This window comes from Rhineura floridana, chromosome 6, assembly GCF_030035675.1.
Source record: "Rhineura floridana isolate rRhiFlo1 chromosome 6, rRhiFlo1.hap2, whole genome shotgun sequence".
Taxonomy (NCBI): Eukaryota; Metazoa; Chordata; class Lepidosauria; order Squamata; family Rhineuridae; genus Rhineura; species Rhineura floridana.
Window position 1 is genome coordinate 128,329,972 of NC_084485.1, and position 20,614 is coordinate 128,350,585.

Genomic DNA, 20,614 nt, shown 5'->3' on the forward strand with positions numbered 1-20,614 from the left:
TATGCAACATTGTGTGATTTGAAGGGCTGTCGCTCAGTGGAAAAACACCTGTTTGCATGCAGAAGGTCCCAGGTTCAATCCTTCATATCTCCAGAAAGGGCTGGGAAAGACTTCTGCCTGAAATCCTGGACAGTCGCTACCAGTCAGTGTTCTTCGGTCTTGGGTCCCCAGATGTTGCTGGACTGGTTAAGATGGCTGGGGATGATGGGGGTTGAAGTCCTGCGACCCAAGGTTGAAGAACACTGGTGTAGACAATAGTGACCTAGACGGTCTGACTCCTATCAGAATGTGCCAGAAGTATTGAACTGTGTTCATTCCTGGGAGAGAATGCCCCATGGGTAGATGCCAAATCATGCTGTTGTGGAAAAGGATGGCTGCCTCTATTGACTAACAATGCTCCTGGGGAACTTAGCATTTCAAGCTGAAGCAGTGGCAAGGCTCTTAACTGTTGTTAAAAAAGAAAAATAATCAGCCACCTGCTATTTAAATGTAAGATGAAAATTTTTACAAGTTCAACAGCTCAAAGGTGCCCCCAAATATTCCCCGCACTTTTGCAGAAAATGAATGAAAGTGTGTGTGTAGAGAGGTATTTGGCCCAGACTGAATTAGTCCTACCTAAAGTCATATGTTCCAAGAATATGAACACTCTTCCTTTATGCCAATTAATGATTTCATTCAACATCTCAAGTTGGCATGAAAAGATTATTGAGAAAGTTTTAATGCCTTTTGTACAGAAAACAGTTTGGTTGTTAACAGTGCTCAATCTAAAGTAGCAAACTTTGGTAAGAGAAAAATGTTGCACAAATGATATATAAAACAGGTAAATCATAACTGCTATTTTGATGTAGTTTTTTCTGCTTCAGGATCTTGGATCCTAAAAATTAAGAAAAATGATTTGAAAGTATCTGCTTGTATAGAGGCTAAAAGCCCTAAATTGTAGGTGTCTGGGATCAATAAGACTAGATTAAAAAAAATTTAGAGCAAAGGTGGTACCCATGTTAATTTCTGGTGAAGAAATTTGGGGCTTTGTAAATATCACAAGAAAAAAAGCAAGGGAAGCACCTCAAATGACCAAAACAAAAAGGAGAACAGGCTCTGGTGCTCAACTCTTTATTGTACCTCAGTGTGCTTCAGAGTAAAACACTCCTTCAGGAGTTCTATGCTGAACCTTGGGACTGGTTCAGTGTAGATGTGGAGAGAATAAAATTTTGCTCTATCACTTTTTCAAGCTGGTTCTTGAGTTGTTTAGATTTTAGGAATGAGGAGCTTTTGGATTTTAAGAACTTGCAAGCTTTTCAAGCCCCTGAAGGAGTATTTTACTCCACAATGTGTTGAGCTATGATAAAGTGTTTTGTACCAAAGAGTGCTGGAGCTTCGTAAATATCACCTCAATTCAAAGAAAGCCCATTTTCTATGTATGGTTTCTGGGTATTAAAATCTATTCCTGCTAATTTAATTAGGTCAGAGTTAGGTGTTGACACCATCTCAAGCTTAATACAGATTAGGATGTTCAATTATTGGAGCAGAATAAGGGTGAAGACCGACTCCCTTAGATCTTCCTTGAGGAATAAATGGTGCTAGCTCTGGTTTGAAAAATTTTCAAATGTATTATTGCATTACAGATTCCCAGTGTGGGTGCTGAATTAATTTGGCAATGTAGCCAAAAACATTCCCTTGAAAATAGAATGCCAGAAAGCTTTTTCTCAGCTCCATAATGAATAGATGGGATGGATGGTTCAACTGAGGAGATTTGGGAGCAGACTAGTTCAAAACAAATTATGCGTTTCTGGGAGAGCAACACTGGGAGGATTTGCCCCATGATATTCTTAAATGCCAAGTTTATTGGCAGCAACTGGTGTCAGTTTGTTTTTCTTAATTTGGAGGGTCCAAGATCCTGAAGCACAAAAAGTTGTTTAAAGAAGATGTCAAGTATTAGAAAGGGAAAGAAAAATTGTGCTCTCTATTAGAAGGCTTGGTGGGGAGCTTCATTTGGTGCAGAGGCTTACAGCAAGAGTGGGGAACCTCCAGTCTGCAGGCCAATCTTGGCCCACCCAGGAGGCTCAATTTGGCCTGTGAGGCCATTTTCCCCAAACCATGCTTACCTGCCAATCAGCTGATGCCACTTGGTTCAATTTCCTGGGTTCAATTGCCTGACAAGTCCATGGAACTGGGGGGAAAGGGACCACACATCTGGGGAGGAGCCATTGCTCAGGGGCAGAGTACAAATTTTGCGTACAGAGAGTTCCAGATTCAAGTGCTGGCATCCCCATATAGGACTAAGAAAAATGGAAAACCCAGAGAGCTGCTGCCAGTCAGTGCAGTCAGTAATGAACTATGTGAGAAGGCCTCATTTTCTGCCCTGCCCTGCATTCAGAACTTGTTCTGGTCCACTACAGTTCATCTCGCTGTCCACTGTGGTGAAGTTACATTGTAATGACATTATTCCACTCCATTCATTTCAATGCAAAGGGAACACAATGCAAATGGGGAGCGGGGAATACAATCATTTATGCACCGTTGGTGGACTGGAAGCACCAAGAGCAGCAAATACCAGTCATATGCACTGGATTGATTTTCGTTCCTGACATGGGATGAATAACAAACCTTGGCAATTTCCATTCCCGTTTCTGTTTGACAGAATTCTCTGACATCCCTAACTGGGGGTTGCCGGTGTGGTGCCTTTGGGTGCCAGTACCTCCTATGGCACCTGACGAAAGTCTGAGTAAATATCCCCTCAAAAATCTACAATGCGTAAAAGATGGGGTGCCCTTTCTGCTTAGTTCCTGTTTCCAATGATTCAGCCTCTCTTGCACTGACCATCCCCCTGACACATGTCCACATTTCACTGGATGCCAGGATCCCATCCATTTCAAGCAGAACAGAGGTACAAAGAGTTTCTGTTTGCAAATACAGTGGGAGCTGATATAGTTGCCTTTCCCCCCCAGTGATGCCCAGCATGCCCACACCATTTGCAGCCTTGCCTCTTCTGCAATTTTGGATGTGGCAGCCACTTTGTGTTAGGCCACATACAGCACTTTTTTGAAAGTCTAAATGTGCTCACTGGCCCAAAAAGGTTGGCGACCCCTGAGCTAGATGGACCAGTGGCGTAAGACAGCTTTCTACATGTTCCTGTCCCTAGAACAGAGTGCTCAGTCAATGATTCTTGGAATATTACACAAAAATGTCTTATTTAAATACTACGCTTAGGTAATCCAGAAGAGAATGAGCAATCCAGATTTTGCATTTCACAACCAAAATAGCCCTGCCAGTAAGTTGAAAAAAAGGTTACTCAAAACACAAAATACAACCAGGATTTTTTTGTCAGTTGACCATTAGATTGCTCAAAATAGGAAAAAGTCAATATGCAACTTTTAACCTGACTGTGCCCCTTGAAATATTCACCTCCCCGCCCCACACACTTTGTGCACATTAAACATGCTGGATGTTTCAATTCTGAATTGAATAAATCTATATGTATATATATATTAAGAGGGAACTGATTTAACACTAAAGAGATGTATGTATGCAAGTCTACCCCACCCAACTCGATTGAATGAATGAAATGCAGTGGGGAGGGGGGATCCCTGCAAAGTATCCACAAATAAGGGCAGCCATGTTAGCCTGCAAGAAAAATCCCAAAACCTGTATTCGAGCAATACCTTTACTGCAGTATCTGCAGTCTCCACATAGTATGGACTGCCGTCAAGTCGATCCCGACTCATGGTAAGCGGTATTCAGAGACGGTTTACCATTGCCTTCCTCTGAGGCTGAGAGGCAGTGACTGGCCCAAGGTCACCCAGTGAGCTTCATGGCTGTGTGTGGATTTGAACTCTGGTCTCCCACGTTATAGTCCAACACTCATACCGCTGCACCACACTGGCTCTCTATACCTTTACTAGGCCAATCAAAATAGCATGCAAGGTTTCAAGTCCTCCACCACTCTTTATCAGGCAGTTAACAAAGGGTGGGGAGTATTTGTTTTGATTGACCTTCCCCGATTAATTTTATCCTATTTGGTGGAATACAATGTTATAGAGGATTTGACTGTGTTTTATCTGGTTAGGTCTTGCAACGCTGATTTTTTAATAGTTGTCGTTTTAATTGTTATAAGTTGGTTCGTAGGGACTTTGTCTGGAAAAGCAGCATAAAAATATTTTTTTAAAATACTTTCCCCCCAGAATTATTGCTGCACCAGCTGTTAACAGTGGACACTACATTTCTTCAGGTAGTCATTATTCACTTTTCAAGAGAGTCTCTGAAGTTCTGTTTTTCTTTAAACAGTAAACGGTTAAACCACAACCATCAATGAACAAGTAGCAGACAAAATTATTATAGTGGCAGCCAGTAAAACCTATGGCCTTGTTTGCATGTCACATTAAACTATAGTTAAACTATGGTTTAGAAGGTGAATGTGCAGCATGCTGGTGCACACTGTTGAAATCTGAGGTGCTTTGCTGCTTCCCCACTCCTGTAGTGCTGCTGAGAGCTAAATCACGGTCTGGCTTAATTTTGTTCAAATCTGGGCTAATGCCCCCCAGATGCCATGAGTGTGCTCTGATTCTTCCTTGTCAATTTGGCACTGTTCCTTTACTTCTCCGGCACCTGATATTGTCATATGTCATCAGGTGATTGACAGGTGGGTGTGGTTTGGGCCAAACCATGATGTGGGCCAAATGGAGAGGCCAAAATAGGCCCATGGTTCAGAGGTTTCCCCCCGCTGTCTTATGATGAATCCCAGACTTGACTGCATTTTCCTGAAGTACATAGCTATCAGTTCCTTCCCTTGCTCTGATAGGCAATAAACAGAAATTACTTTGCCCAGCAAGCACAGGGAGCATTTGGCAAAATCTGGCATGCATTTTTTTCTAATTTCCCTAGTAAATGGTTAATATTGCTTTAATAAAAATAAGACCTGCTCTCCCACAAGACCTTTTCCTATGCAGCTGTGCATAAACAAAATGTCAATGGTAGTTAGTTGAGTGAGATTGTGGTTAGGGAAAGGATGCACACTGCATTCAAAGCAGCATGATGCAGAGAGACCACATCTCATTCAACAAGCAGGCTTCCAACACGTGTGTGTCACTTGCCGGATTGAGAGCCCAATCCAGCAAGTATTATGTACCTGCTTACATGCACAACTCTCCTTATTTGGATCCTTGCTCATGCCAGGTTCACTGATCTAGCCTGCATGGCACCAAACTTTTCCTCAAGCACCGGTTGGCACAAAAGTAGTAAAAACCTAACCTACCACAGCATGGGAGAGGCTTGTTCAATGTGATTGATGCCACTCTTAAATGTTCAACCAGCACGAGTTGGATTTTCCTCCGTGTCAATGAAACTGGCTTAAAACCTCACAAGGCAGAAACACCTCTTGCTCTCCCTCCCGCCTCCTGCCATTATTTACACCGGCCCTATTGTGGCAAGTTACAGCTCTAAGTAACTCAGAGAGCACTCTGTGACAGCCTTCCCTGACACACCCAAACTACCAGGTTCAGCCACTACATATGCTCTTTAAAAAAAAAGAAAAAACCCTACAAAGGTGTTTCCTGTTTTTCACTAATGGTGTATGAGCCTGTGCATCAAGATGAGATTTAAATTAAAAACAGAAAAAGAAAGCCAGCCCTTATTTTGTTCTGCCTACACACTGAATTCCTATAATTCAAGAAAGTAACTTCTGCATCGACAATTTGAAATAAATAAGTCAAATGTGCCCCCAGCACCTGATACTTCCAGGTATACTGTCACTGATTATGGAGGTTCCATTTCAGTCTGTGGATTTCTCCAATGGCCTTAAAAGCTATCTTACCTAGTAACCATTGCCACTCATCTTGTTGAAATTCCATGAGTTGGTCCGGCACTAGGTGAAGAAGTACTTCCTTTTCTTTATCTGAAACGTATTGACAATCACCTTCAAATGATGACATATGCACTACAACCCACCAGCATGGAGCACATGTGTATCTGAAGCTCAGCTCTTTCCCTGTTGCAGTCCCAGGGCCAAGCTCCAAGTAGAAATGCACACATCTGAACTGGGGGGATTTCCTCAGCTCTCAGCATACTTTTTTCATTCACAACATATCAGCTCCCATCCCCTGCAGAGAATCTTTCTTAGAGCACGAGATTCATTTCTAGAACATGAAGAACACATCACCCACATCCACTGAAAGCTTTTACTTCTTAGAGGCTCAGTTACATCATGTTATTATATAGTGCTTTGAGAAAAGAGAGAGAAAGGAAGCAACACAATAGATTCTGAAAATCCGGCCAGAAAGTGTGCAGCTTCTCACAGCTGTTTCCTAAAGATCTGTTTGGCATGTTCACTCCTGCATTCTGCAAAAACACTGTTAGGGAAGAAAACAGAGCTGTGGCTTCTCAATGACAGGATGCCACACGTGCAAGAGAGTTACCTGCAGACCACAGCAGCCGACAGCGTTCAATATGGAGGCATTGTGGATGACTCTGTAGGGGATCCCCAGCTTCACTGCCCGGAGAACAAGGTCGCTGTGCGTAGTTGCCCTGCAGTGAGGAGGCAGTGGGTTATGAGACATACAAAGGGGCTGGGTTTGGGTTTATTTAAAACAGCTTTTCCCAGCCTGGTACCTTCCAGATGTTTGTTGGACTCTAACTCCCATCAGCCCCAGTCAGCACTGTCGATGGTCAGGGATGCTGTTGTTATGTGCCTTCGACTACAACTTAGGGTGACCCTATGAATCAGCAACCTCCAATAGCATCTGTCGTGAACTACCCTGTTCAGATCTTGTAAGTTCAGGTCTGTGGCTTCCTTTATGGAATCAATCCATCTCTGGTTTGGCCTTCCTCTTTTTCTACTCCCTGCTGTTTTTCCCAGCATTCTTGTCTTTTCTAGTGAATCAGGTCTTCTCATGATGTGTCCAAAGTATGATAATCTCAGTTTCATCATTTTAGCTTCTAATGGTAGTTCTAGTTTAATTTGTTCTAACACCTAATTATTTGACTTTTTCATAGTCCATGGTAGTCCCAGCCAGCATGGTCGATGGTCAGAGATAATGGGAGATGTAATCCAAAAAAAATCTGGAGGGCACCAGGGTTTTTTTTTTGAGGGGGGGGGAGGAGGCTGATGGAGAATCATTCTCAAGATGCTGATGGAAGGGTAATGCACTTTTTATTAATGTCATTAGGTGCATTACTCTCTCTTTGGCATCTTGAGATTGGCTCTACTTTTTTCTCCTTTACCATACATAACACATTACCCCATACAAAATGCACACCTAACGCTGCTGTAACCAAAGACCTGGAGGGCAAATGTACACTTTCATGTAGCTAAAGCAACCGCTGCGAGTTCACTGGTGTTGACAGCAGCTGCAAGGTCTAAGTATACACTTCAGTAATATGGGCATACCAAAGGCCAAGGAGGCAACAGGATGAAGTGCCCAAAATGGTGCTCTGAAAGCGAAATGAACAACACTGCACTGTTCCCAGGCTGGTTAAAACACACACACCTAAAACCCACAATTTGCATTTTAACTTTAATAGCTTTTTTTTTTGCCCATTAACTAAATGTTCCACTTCTTCTTTGTCTCTTACAGAGGACTGCAAGACGTCTGTTGACTGGGAAACATCAGCCCACAGAGCAACATTGGCATAACTCCAATTCTCCTCTTAATTACTGTGCAAACAGGCCTTTGCGCAATTGTAAATGAGAAACTTTGCATGCATGCTCTGCACTTGCACTAGCAGGCAAAAAGGCTTGTTTCCCCCCCCAAAAAAAACCCATTCACTCACATTTGCTACTGAGGAGGACTTCAGAGAAGATGGACGATACCCCTCAGGAGTGCTAGATATATGCTACATGTGCAAGATAAACATCTAGCTTTTTTTTTTAATTCTCTTCAGAGGGATTTACAAAAACAAAAAGGTTGCATGAAGTCAGGGGAACAGGACTAGAGCGAACAAACAGCATGCAAATCAAGGTGCAGATTGATGGTTTAGTTAGAGAACTACAGCCCCTGTTAAAAGCCGATTACTGATCTAGGTTTGGCTGAAGAGGGTCACTCATCTGAATCTATATGCCCTGTCATTGAAACAACTTTGGGGACGATGACATTTACGAGAATCATAAAGGCAGACCGATCCAGAGACAGCTACAAACCCTAAGCTCTTTCTAAACGTCTGTGATTATGGAAAGCTGACTCTGTAAAGGTTGCTGTCCATTCATCGATCATGTTTACCGCATTACGTAGCTGGTGTGGACATTCATTTAAATAAGAAATGCAAACCTAAACAATGGCTTCAGCTGCCCTCTGTTCCCCAAGGTACTTGAGATCAGTGCTGCTCCTTCCATGGAGGGGAGCAGAAAACAGAAACAGCATCTGGTTGGAGAGCATGATTAAGCAGCCCTCCTCTTTCAGGCATAGGCCCTTAGTTTCCCAATGGGGTACCCAAAAGTCTCTCTCTGGATAAACCTTCTTCCTTTCTATCATTTTTGTCACTTGTGGGGACAATCGTCAAGGTTAGAAACTAGCTCAAGGGAACTGGATTTACAGCTTGTTCTGCATGGGGTTGCAATCCCCCTAAAAGATCAAGTATGTAGGCTGGAGATACTCCTTGTCACTGGAGACTCAGGTAGTCGCAGTGGCACAGGGTGCCTACTGCTGCTATGGCTGGTTCCTGAGCAGGAATAGACTGGCTAGAGTTGTCCACATCCTAGTAACTTCCCATCTTGACAACTGTAATGTGCACCACGTGGGGCTGCCCTTGAAGATAGTTTGGAGACTGCAGCTAGTACAAAAAGCTGCAGCATGGGTACTGATAAATGTGGTACCTTGGGAGCATATAACACTGCTCCTGAAGCAGTTGCCCACGCTGCCTATTTGTCACTGAGCCCAATTCAGGATGATGACTTTGACACATAAAGCCTTAAATGGCTGGGGACCCAGCTACCTCCTGATACAGTGATGGCCATAAGCAGAGACTGGTCAGGGAAGCCCCTCTTCAGTGGAGACCTGGGTGGCTGGGATTCGGAACAGGGGTTTCTCAGTGGTGGCACCCTGGCTCCAGAATGCTCTCCCCCTTGAAATCAGGCAGGATCCTATGCTGGGTGGATTCCGGTGACAGCTTAAAACACTTCTGTTCTATTGGGCCTTTGAGCAAGAGTAGCAAGCTGATGGTTATATGTTTTCAGATATGAGTAATATTGTTTGGCTTACTGGATTTAAGGGGCTTGTAATAGATTTATTTCTGTGGTGTCATTTTACTTGCGTGCAGTATCTGATGCTGTGACCTTAGAGCAAAGGGTGCGATACATACATTTTAAAACTCTGATAAAATAATGCACCTTGTCTCGGTTCTCACTGTAAAGGTGAGATGTTTGCAAACAAAGGGAACCTTGGACTGTAGCAACCCTAGCCGGAAGAGCTGTCCCTACATAGCTCTTGTTCTTATCTCCAGCATCTGCTCCATATCACTTCTGCCACTCATCTTCCCATCTTGCTTCTTCCCTGCGAAGATGTTCCATGCGTAATGAAAAGCCCCCTCCCTCCCTTCTTCCATATGAACCTGCCTGCAGATGGAGAGATACAGCCAAGGCCCTGTTACTTCTCCCACCACCAAAAAAGGCTTGGTGAGACAAGCCCCCCCCCCGATGACTTGGGCTGCCAAAACATTTTTATTCGACACTGAAGGTTTTAACTCTGCTATCCTTGGGGCTTGCCATTTTCTTTTAATTCCGTCATTGTTTAAGCTGGGTTCATATTTAAAATGTTTAAATCAATAAACAAAGACCAGCTGCACCCCCCACCCAAAGCTCCAGACATTTAGCATGAGAAGCAACAATACGAAACTGCTCAGAGATAAGCCACTGCGCTGGAATTAGACCACGGGTCACCAACCCAGTGCTCACTGGTGCCATGGTGCCCACTATGGCCTTCGCTGGCACCCCCACAGGTAACCCAGAACCTGCGCTTTCATTTAAAAAAAAAAGTAAGTCTCTAGGCGTAAGTCTCCTCTCAAAGAAAGTTATAGAGCAAAACGCACTAAGCAATTTCTGTGAAATGAGCCAACCAGCCTGCTCCTCCCTGTCAGCATTTTTAGCCAATGAATGAAGTCTGAGTTGTGACTGATAAGTGAGTTGTTTGGACAGCAGGCAATAGGGATCACTGGGGTCCCAACGAGCTGCTGTTTTGCCCTTTTAGTGCCCTTTTCCTGTTTCTGTCTTTTTTTCTAGTCCTTGGCATCGTCATAGTTTGCCCTTTTTTCCCTAGCAACCCGGAAGTATCTTTCCTGTGCTGGGTTCTCCTGAGATCAGGTAGTGCCTAGATGTTATTTTCTGCAAATACTACTACACAGTAAGTACATAAGTACATAAGAACATAAGAAGAGCCTGCTGGATCAGGCCAGTGGCCCATCTAGTCCAGCATCCTGTTCTCACAGTGGCCAACCAGGTGCCTGGGGGAAGCCCGCAAGCAGGACCCGAGTGCAAGAACACTCTCCCCTCCTGAGGCTTCCGGCAACTGGTTTTCAGAAGCATGCTGCCTCTGACTAGGGTGGCAGAGCACAGCCATCATGGCTAGTAGCCATTGATAGCCCTGTCCTCCATGAATTTGTCTAATCTTCTTTTAAAGCCATCCAAGCTGGTGGCCATTACTGCATCTTGTGGGAGCAAATTCCATAGTTTAACTATGCGCTGAGTAAAGAAGTACTTCCTTTTGTCTGTCCTGAATCTTCCAACATTCAGCTTCTTTGAATGTCCACGAGTTCTAGTATTATGAGAGAGGGAGAAGAACTTTTCTCTATCCACTTTCTCAATGCCATGCATAATTTTATACACTTCTATCATGTCTCCTCTGACCCGCCTTTTCTCTAAACTAAAAAGCCCCAAATGCTGCAACCTTTCCTTGTAAGGGAGTCGCTCCATCCCCTTGATCATTCTGGTTGCCCTCTTCTGAACCTTTTCCAACTCTATAATATCCTTTTTGAGATGAGGCGACCAGAACTGTACACAGTATTCCAAATGCGGCCACACCATAGATTTATACAACGGCATTATGATATCGGCTGTTTTATTTTCAATACCTTTCCTAATTATTGCTAGCATGGAATTTGCCTTTTTCACAGCTGCCGCACACTGGGTTGACATTTTCATCGTGCTGTCCACTACAACCCCGAGGTCTCTCTCCTGGTCGGTCACCGCCAGTTCAGACCCCATGAGCGTATATGTGAAATTCAGATTTTTTGCTCCAATATGCATAATTTTACACTTGTTTATATTGAATTGCATTTGCCATTTTTCCGCCCATTCACTCAGTTTGGAGAGGTCTTTTTGGAGCTCTTCGCAATCCCTTTTTGTTTTAACAACCCTGAACAATTTAGTGTCGTCAGCAAACTTGGCCACTTCACTGCTCACTCCTAATTCTAGGTCATTAATGAACAAGTTGAAAAGTACAGGTCCCAATACCGATCCTTGAGGGACTCCACTTTCTACAGCCCTCCATTGGGAGAACTTGTCCGTTTATTCCTACTCTCTGCTTTCTGCTTCTTAACCAATTCCTTATCCACAAGAGGACCTCTCCTCTTATTCCATGACTGCTAAGCTTCCTCAGAAGCCTTTGGTGAGGTACCTTGTCAAACGCTTTTTGAAAGTCTAAGTACACTATGTCCACTGGATCACCTCTATCTATATGCTTGTTGACACTCTCAAAGAATTCTAATAGGTTACTGAGACAGGACTTTCCCTTGCAGAAGCCATGCTGGCTCTGCTTTCAGCAAGGCTTGTAAAATCCCCCTCCCCCAAAACGGCAAATGTGAAAACTTTGCAAAGAGGCTTAGGCATGTTTTGTGCTGTGCATGAGCTGATATCCAGGGAGCACTTGTTAAGAATTCACTGTACAGTTACCTTATAGTACAATGGTATACATGTCTAATCAGAAATAAGTCTGTGTTTAATGAGGCTTACTTCCAGGTAAGTGGGTACAGGATGGCAGCCTAGGCTTTTGTTTAGGGTTGGCATTGGGGAAAAAAGGGTTCTTGTGCCTTTAACAGCTGTATAACAAGCAGAAATTCAACAGGGCAAGCCTTTTCTAGTATGGAAATATAATTATGTGAAAACTTTCACCATGACTACTGTCTGATTTTGTGCTATGCCATGCCCCCTATGGCAGCCATTTTGTGACTGCTGCCCCCAGCACTCTCTCAAAATCTGAAACGTGCCCTCTGATCCAAAAAGGTTGGTGATCCCTGAATTAGACATTATTTCAGTTGCAGCCCTTCATCTGAATTGTTCTTTTAAAATCAAACCTGCATTCCTACTTAGACACATACTTTCCTTGTAATTTATATTCTCCTCTCTATTTTCCAAACCCCTTCGTTAGTGAGGGATATAGGAATAGATACCAAGTAAGGCCATCATTCCATCTACCGCAGTATTGTTTACACTGACTGGCAGTGTCTTTCCGTGATTTCTGATGGGATCTCTCCCAGCTGTACCTGGAGATGTCGGGTATTGAACCTAGGACCTTCTGAGTACAGTAGGGCCCCACTCATATGGCAGGTTAGGTTCCAGACCTCCGCCGAGGTCTGCTACAGCAGTTTTTCCCTCCGCTGCATTGCGATGAATTGATTTTGAAAACTCTATTAGATTTAGAACTCCAGCAGTGCTACAGTTGGAGTCATTCATGTAATTCCTTTCATATTTTCCTGCCAAACAAAAACAAATACCAAAGGAACTGCATGCAGTAGGTGACCAAACATTATTACACAGATGTCGATTTATTTTTCCTGCTAATATTTTATTGATAAGGTCCGAGTTAGGAAGCAGCAATAGGAATCCTTGGGCCAGCTTTGGCTTCCTCATTGCTCACCCAGAGAAAAGAGGCCTTGGGCACCTTGCATGGAAAGCCAGGATAGACATTTAAATAATAAATCACTAATCATATATACATATATATATATACACACACTGGAAAGTTATTTGCTATACGTTTGGACACCTATTAAGATATCATAACCAGATTTTGCATGCTGGGTCCTGAAACCAAGGAGCAGGTTTTGAGCATGTCTGGATACAACCGGACACCACTTTGAATCAAGATGGTGGAATGAACCTTTCAAAACTGCAATGATTTAAACCACTGATTTCAAAACTGCAACGATTTCTTGGAATTCTTAAGCAAAGCCAGGTGCAAGGGTGCTAGTACATTCATAAATAAGAGAGTTATGTCAGGGAGGGGGGGCAGAAGATTCCAGTTCAATCCCCAGCATCTCCAGGTAAGGTTGGGAAAGAGCCATCTCTGGAGCCCAGGAGAGCTGCAGTCAGTCAGCATAGCTAGATGGACCACAGGTCTGACCCAGTATAAGACAGCTTCATTGTAAGCAGGGCAGTTTGGAATGTGGGTATAAGAGTCCTCCGTGATATCTAGCTGCTGACCAGGAGGAAAGGTCTAAAGCTGCACTCAAACATACTTAGTGGCAGCAAATCCCACTTAACACAATGGAATTTTATTTCAAATAAACATGGGCAAGATTGCACTGTAAATTATTGGTTATTACGAAACTGATCAAAAACACTGTAAATAATGTGAAATTATGAGATGATCCCACAAAGGTTTTGAAAATAATTTTGGCAGGGACGATTGTACTTAGAGGGTTGGCATGCAAAAAAACCCAAAACATTTTTGTTACCGCAGCACAAAGGTTCGAGTAGGGCATTTTTAACATGAACCCAGATTTTAATAACATCATTACTTTCTTGAATGGCATAATGACTTCAATCTCTAGGCCTAGCATCATCTGCAGTTAAGTACCAGTTCAATTAAAAAAAAAAGGGGGGGGGGAATTATCTCCTAATGTTCCCTAGAGGTATAGTTACATCAATTATTCTTTTTTCCTTGGCATATACACTTCTTTATAAGGAGGGATCCCTCACATGGCGTGCATGGTGATTACATTTCCCCAGCACCCCCCTCCCTGCCCCAAACATGGCAATATTAATTTTGAATCCCCACCTGGAGACAAAAGCCTGTATGGCTTGACGTTACAGATTGATGATGCTTGACTGGCTAGGGCAGAAGGATTGCCTTTAGGTGAAAGAAAGGCAGCAGCTTCCAGCGGGAATAGGAAAACAGAACTTAAGAGGCTTAATAAACCAAACTGATAAGACATTTGTCATGACCCAGATGTCCACAGAACACCGGAACACATGAAGTGTGCAACAAACTCCACAGCATTAAGTTTCAAAAGCAACCACATGGCTTGCAGGTGCAAAAATAATTGAACAGAATGGTCTTTGAACAAGTACAATTTAGTGTCTCAGGCAACAAATAAGAAAAGCCACAGAGGAAAAATACAAGTGAATTGTTTCTCAGAGGGCAGCTTGGGCAATTGCAATGAATTTTAGGGCTGTCACCTCATTGTTGATGGGCTTAGATAGAAATACAGATTTCTGTTCACTTGAAAGATGTGCTCTGAGTAACTACACTGGCAGATGTGAAATTCCTTGATCTACTAACTATAGCTAGGAAACCAGGCGCACACCATGGCTAGCATGCTCCCTCTCCCACCTTCCTCCCTATTCCAACCTGGATTTTTCCTACCTTTCTATGGTGTGATACAAACAACAATCAATGCTAATGGATTCCCTTTTAACTAGGGTTTGCAAACCCACTCTAAATCCTGGTTTCACATTATAATTAGTGTCAGTGCAAATGGCAAATGTACAGCTGCAGCACAGTTAAAGCAAACTGTGACAGAGAGGCAGGATCTTGTGCAAGGAGATGGGAGGAGGGAGCATGTAAGTCTACAGAACATTTTCATCAAGATGTTGTGTTTTTCTCTGTAGAATGGCTTGGTGCAGACAAAAAGTGAGCATGCCTTTCAGTGCTTTAGGTCTGAGATGGGCAGATTTCAGGCTTGCAGGCTCTAATGTATTTCGTAGCAGAACCCTGAGGTCCACTAACTGGAGCCAGGCATAAAATGGTGGCTTGGGTGGATGGATATACGCTAAGAATTAAGGAACAGGGGAGACTCACTGATCTAAATTATGTCTATTAATTTCAGTGGGGCTACTCTGAGTAGGGCTAGCAATGGATACACTTGATGCTTCCAAACAGATCACCCAAAGATCTGCCAGTAGATGCTGTGATCTACCTTCTGCCCATCCTCACTGATGTAACCAGTTCTTACACTCAAAAGAAACATTCCTACTTCTCCAAAACCCTGGATGGGCTCATAGCCAGCATATTACCATTTGGAAGTCAGCCCTTTCCATATAGTCAAAGCAAAGGTTGAGTTTTAAAACAGTAACCGTAACAGAATTATTTAGAGAGGTCACCTCTTCTTACCCAAAAGGATCTCCAACTACAAGAAAAGCCACATCACATTGATGTGCATCCATCAGGATTGCATCTGCTTCTTGTTCTACTGTTTCTCTGTCGGCAAGAATCAATTCTTTGCCATAGAACTCCTCCTAGGAAAAAAAGGTTGGTATTATTCCACCCAAAGTTGTATTCTACCATTCCTCCAAGGAACTTAGGATGCATCCACGTACCAGTGCTTCCTTTCCGACAGTGAGGATTGATGTGTAGGCTTCCAAGTACACCCGGCTACACTGTTTTATTATCTCCAGGCCCTTTACTGTAATATCTTTGGCATCTCCAAGTCCAAGTCCAATTAAGTAAAGCATTGTTATGATTTAATTCAAGGAAGGGAACAGAAGTCAGTTCCAGGATGGAGGGCTTTGAAACCTGCCAAAAAGATGAAACAAAAGAAACAGACAAAATTTCAGCATACCACCTTTGGCAAGGTAATGGAACACTGTAGGAAAGGTTTTCCCCAGCAGAAATGAGAATTATAGTTATGCATTTCTATAAGCAGTAAAAGAAAATAATGAATTGTTATTTTTTTTATTTATTCGTCACCTAACAGAAAATGTCTCTAAGCTATTTAAATATGCAATTAAAAAACCATCAATACAAAAAAACCCCTAAAATTATATACAGCACAGAAATAACAATAAGCACGACAGTCATATTGCCTTAAAGGCCTGGGAGATGTACACCTTAACCTGGTGCCAAAAGGATGTTGATGTCAGCGCCAGGCAAGTCTTACTGGAAAGACTATTCCATAGATGGGGAGTCACAACTGAAAAGGCCCTCTCCCTTTCAGAATGGGCAATCCCTACAGTATTTATGAAAGTAGCGGACAGGGTAGCTGGGGAAGAAACTCATTTCCCCAACAATAGAGTTATTTCCATCTTTGAGGATTAGCTTTCAGACATGCAGGAATCCTGTCATCTTTCAGGATATTAAACCCTGGAGCAAAAAAAAACATCCTTAGACACCCTTCACATAGCACTTCACCTTCATATTATAATTTGTCATAATCTTTCCCAATTGTGAGTTAATCCTTTTCTTGGTGAGACTCCAATGCCTTTTAGCAGATACAGAAGTTCAATCAGGGCAGCTCTTTCAAACATGCATTGAATTGTTGTTGTTTTTTAAAATGGAGACTGAGGTTGCTATCCTGAATCTAATCCACATATCTAGGAGTGTCTCTTCTAACTCAATGGAACTAGCTTCTTATCCCCCTCCTCCTTTTTATTGTGCATTCATGATAAGTTGTGCTCATGATGGTATTGCGGTGGTTATACATGATCCTTCTTCCAATACTGTTTGCACCTACAAACATTTTGGGGTGAATATACTGCTTTATTTTCAATCAGTGTGTCTCCTGTAGTTTCCTGCTAAAATCCTGTAACTTTTCATACCACAAACATTCTGGTTTCCACACACACACACACACTTTTGTGGCACTTACAGGGCCGGATTATCCATCAGGCTTAGTAGGCTGAAGCCTAGGGGCCTGAAGCTCTTGAGGGCCCGTGGGCCCCTGGAGCTACAGGAGGCCCTCCGTGATCCGCAGAAGCATCCGTGGACCGCCATCCCCCCGCTTTACCTACCTTTCCGTTGTTTTTTGCGGCGCGCAGATTTGCCATCAATAAAGATGGCAGCTGAGGTTTCCTTAACGGCTGAAGCCTCTGCCGCCATCTTGGCTGATGGCATGCAAGCGTGCTACATGCGTGCTACATGCGTGCGTTGCTGCCATCAACAAAGATGGTGGCAGAGGCTTCAGCTCCTTAGGGAAACCTCTGCCACCATCTTGATTGATGGCAAACCTGCGCACGCCGCAAAAAACAATGGAAAGGTGGGTGAAGCGTGGGGATGGGGGCCCCAAACACCAATCAGCCTAGGGGCCCTCCTCAGCTTAATCCGGCCCTGTGGCACAATAGTGCAAAAAGAGTGCCTCTCCAGAAGGGAATAATGTCAGATTGGAGATGCATCACAGAACAAATAATTAAGCGGAATGATGTGTGGATGGTCCAGTATGAATCCATCACTAATGCACTACTATTGCATCAATGACGTGTTGCAGGATGCACCCGTAAAAAACACCACTCTGGGGAGACTCCTGCAGCTTTGCTAGTTGTGCTAAAGAAAAGCTTTCAGGAGGCACACACCCCCATTGCATGACAAGCAGCACCTGCTGATACTGAAGCTCTTCTTGGAAACAGCACTGTCATGTTCTCCTGAGTTTCTAAAATTGGAAAGTACAGGAGCCTCGACAGGATGGGCAAAGGAGAGGTAGCCATTACAGGCTATTCTGTCCAACATGCCCCTATTAAAGTGAGTCAGAGTCTGCGAGTTCAAATCCCCGCTCATGTCTCCTGGGTGTCAAGGGCCAGCTAAAGATCACCCCACAGCGAGTGGCTCAGGGGTTACATGCTCAGGGGTTATGTGCCCTGCCACCTGTGCAGCCGTGGGCAAGCTGCATAGTCCCAAGGAGGCCAGTTGCCCCCAGCTGGCAGTTGCGGACAAGGAAGGGGCTGGCTTGTGCAGCTGTTGCAAGCTGAGCATGCCCTAGCCAGCTAGGGAGGACTAGCCTCAGAGGGAGGCAATGGTAAACCCCCTCTGAATACCGCTTACCATGAAAACCTTATCCACAGGGTAGCCATAAGTCAGGATCGACTTGAAGGCAGGCCATTTTCCATTTTTACAGTCCTTCCCCCCTCACTCCACAGACCGTCTTCATTTTCCCTCTGGCACACATTCAAGTCTAACGTACATAAGGTTATTTCCAAGTAAGTTCCATCTAGCTAACCGGGGCTTATAGTGCAATTCTATACATGTCCACTCAACAAAAAAGTCCTACTGAGTTCAAGCAGGCAGACTACCAGGAAAGTAACTTGCAGCCTAATATCCATATGAATATGCAAAGAACCGCTGCTTGATCCTCCCCATGTTTTCTCAAAAGCAAGCCAAGTAAGGTTGCCCGCAGTCCTAACCATACTTACCTGGGAGTAAGAACCGCTAAATCCAGTGTGAAAAACGCACGAAAGCAGGTCGCGCCTATGGATAGGACTGCAATACCTACTCAGCCATAAAATTCATATTCATCGGAGACTTTTGGGCCGCTCATTCTCTCTCAGTCTAACCTACCTCGCAAGATTGTTGGGAGGAAACAAACATGTACAGTATCCTGGACTCATCGGAAGGTGGACGGAGAACAAAATGGGACTGATATGCACCTTGTAATCTGTTCTCCTCCTATACATGCTTAATTAGAATGACGTCCTTCTATGTACACGTAAACAGGACTATGAGTTTACCTAGAATCTCCTTTCTCCATTCATGAACACCTATAAACATGCCCGTCTCTGCCGTATGCGAAGCAGAGCTTGCTTAACACCGGCTCTTACAACGCCTACTATTGGCTGCAGAGGCGTAGAATCCCCACCACTCCCTCCTTCCCCCTCAGACTCACACGTGCGCTGCCAGTTGCTTTTTAAATCTACTGCCTTCGCTCTTCCATGCTTTCACCTCGGCTTCCTGGGTGTTTTATTCCCAGCCGCAAAGAGATCCCCCTGCTCTGTTGTTTTGCGACGTTTTACGGCATCAGAAGCCGAGAAAGAAGGGCAACCCTTTTTTGCTCCTGGCGCGTCTGCGAGTTTCAACCCGCGAGTTTTTCTCCTAGGGAAGGAGATGAAGGAAGCGAGTGGATGGTGCCTTTGCTACTGAGGTGGAAACGGCTCAGCATGAGTTCTTGGGAGTCCGGGAAGGCGGTGGGGGTGTCCACGGTTCCCCTTTCCAATGGCTTAAATATCCCCGTGTTGGGGCTGGGTAAGTGCACAGGCCACCGCTTGCCTTGGTTGGCAGCAGCTGCTGCAAATACATCAACGTTTACAGTGCTAAACGTGCTGAGAACTCATGACCCAAGTGCATGCATGTTTTCATCCCCACAATAAACCCACTTTAGCCTCTCTCTTTTTTCCGCTGCACAGTTTTCATTTTGGTGTATGAGGCAGAATAGCAAATGGTACCCCCACCAAGTCAAAGTGCAGAGTATTCAAGGCCGGTCCGACGATTTTGACTCTGAGGCACAAAATCCCACAACCGCTTCTCGCTACTGAGCAGTAAAAATACGAGAGTAATAAATACTTAACGGTCGTTAAAATAACTAACAGCCGCCCTTTTATGATACTTCTGCCTAATAACAGGGCCAGCCCGACAGGAGCCTACTGTACAAGCAGTAACGGGAAGCAGCCCCGCTGGGTGATGTTGGACGCCAACTCTGATCAACCCGAGCTAGCGATGGCCCATGGTCGAGGCTGATGGGAATTCTTGGCTAATAATGCCTGAAGGACACAGGTTCTCCTTACAAGAAATGCAAACAGACATGTGGAGGGGAGGGGAGGGAGGATCCAAACTTCTTGGAAAGTTCAAATAAAAATGCCACAAAATAGCGATAGTGTAAAAGAAAAATACTATAAAGTAGCGTGCCCCCCCAAATGTCTGATAGCTGAGGTACACTTCTCCTGCCAAATTGAAGTTGGAGGCACACATTACTGTTTCACTTGCAAAAGTTTATTTTTTGCATTTTAAGAGTAAGAACTAGGTGTCTTCAGAGGGGCCCATCCCTTGTGTTTCTACATGAGTCAATGAGCCTGGTAGGCATGCTCTCAGAGGTCCAGTGTAGTGACTCATGCAGATACCAACAGGCAGGCTCTCATGATAGTGGGTAATTCTGCATCTTTATTATGTGTGCTTGTATGAGCCAATCATACCTGATTTAGAGATGCAGCAGAATCTTTTCAATGGAAGCCCATCACCTTTCAAATGCTCTCCATGGAGAAGCTTGCCTGACACCGTTGTTACAATTAGGTGCCAGGCAAAACATTTGTTTTGCCAGGCTTTTAAGAATTTCTACTGTTAGTCTTTTTACCACAGAACATTTTTCAATTTGCTTTCTAAATCAACCGTTAGTTTATTTCATATGCTTTTTATTGTTTCTTACTATTTTGTTTACAGTCTAGGAAGGCAAATTTATTTTGAAGATGTGGGATATAAATTATGCAAGTAATCCAGCTCCAAAACAGTGCCTTGAATAAAGACATAATGGGTGCCTTCTTTTGGACTCCAGTAGCCTTTAATCTATTTCTGGTAGCATAATTTTTGGAAACTATTGCTAAAAATCCATTACCCTGGTTTGCATATTCCACTGAATACTCTTCTTATGGTCTCCAAATCATTGCCAAATAAATAAATTAGAATTAGGTTAATCTAATGAGAGGTGCAACAAAGCAAAATTC

At 43.7% G+C, this 20,614-nt stretch overlaps 2 protein-coding genes across 8 annotated transcripts in view; one reads left to right on the forward strand and one right to left on the reverse strand.

Moving 5' to 3' along the window:
• Nucleotides 1-19,461, reverse strand: part of DPH5 (diphthamide biosynthesis 5) — a 30,552-nt gene extending 11,091 nt beyond the window's left edge. The window contains exons 1-4 of one of the 4 annotated variants that reach the window (XM_061633848.1): nucleotides 18,635-18,780; nucleotides 15,518-15,713; nucleotides 15,312-15,436; nucleotides 6,408-6,516 (exon numbers count right to left, since the gene is read on the reverse strand). In XM_061633848.1, coding sequence (XP_061489832.1) covers nucleotides 6,408-6,516; nucleotides 15,312-15,436; nucleotides 15,518-15,652 — 369 coding nt within the window. In that variant the 5' untranslated portion in view covers nucleotides 15,653-15,713; nucleotides 18,635-18,780. The other 3 variants (XM_061633849.1, XM_061633850.1, XM_061633847.1) reach the window with 3 other exon arrangements.
• LOC133387939 (glyoxal reductase-like) overlaps nucleotides 18,785-20,614 on the forward strand; it is a 93,167-nt gene continuing 91,337 nt past the window's right edge. For 2 of the 4 annotated variants that reach the window (XM_061633839.1, XM_061633840.1), the window contains exon 1: nucleotides 18,785-19,145. In XM_061633839.1, coding sequence (XP_061489823.1) covers nucleotides 18,836-19,145 — 310 coding nt within the window. In that variant the 5' untranslated portion in view covers nucleotides 18,785-18,835. The remainder of the gene's footprint in view (nucleotides 19,146-20,614) is intronic. The other 2 variants (XM_061633841.1, XM_061633842.1) reach the window with 1 other exon arrangement.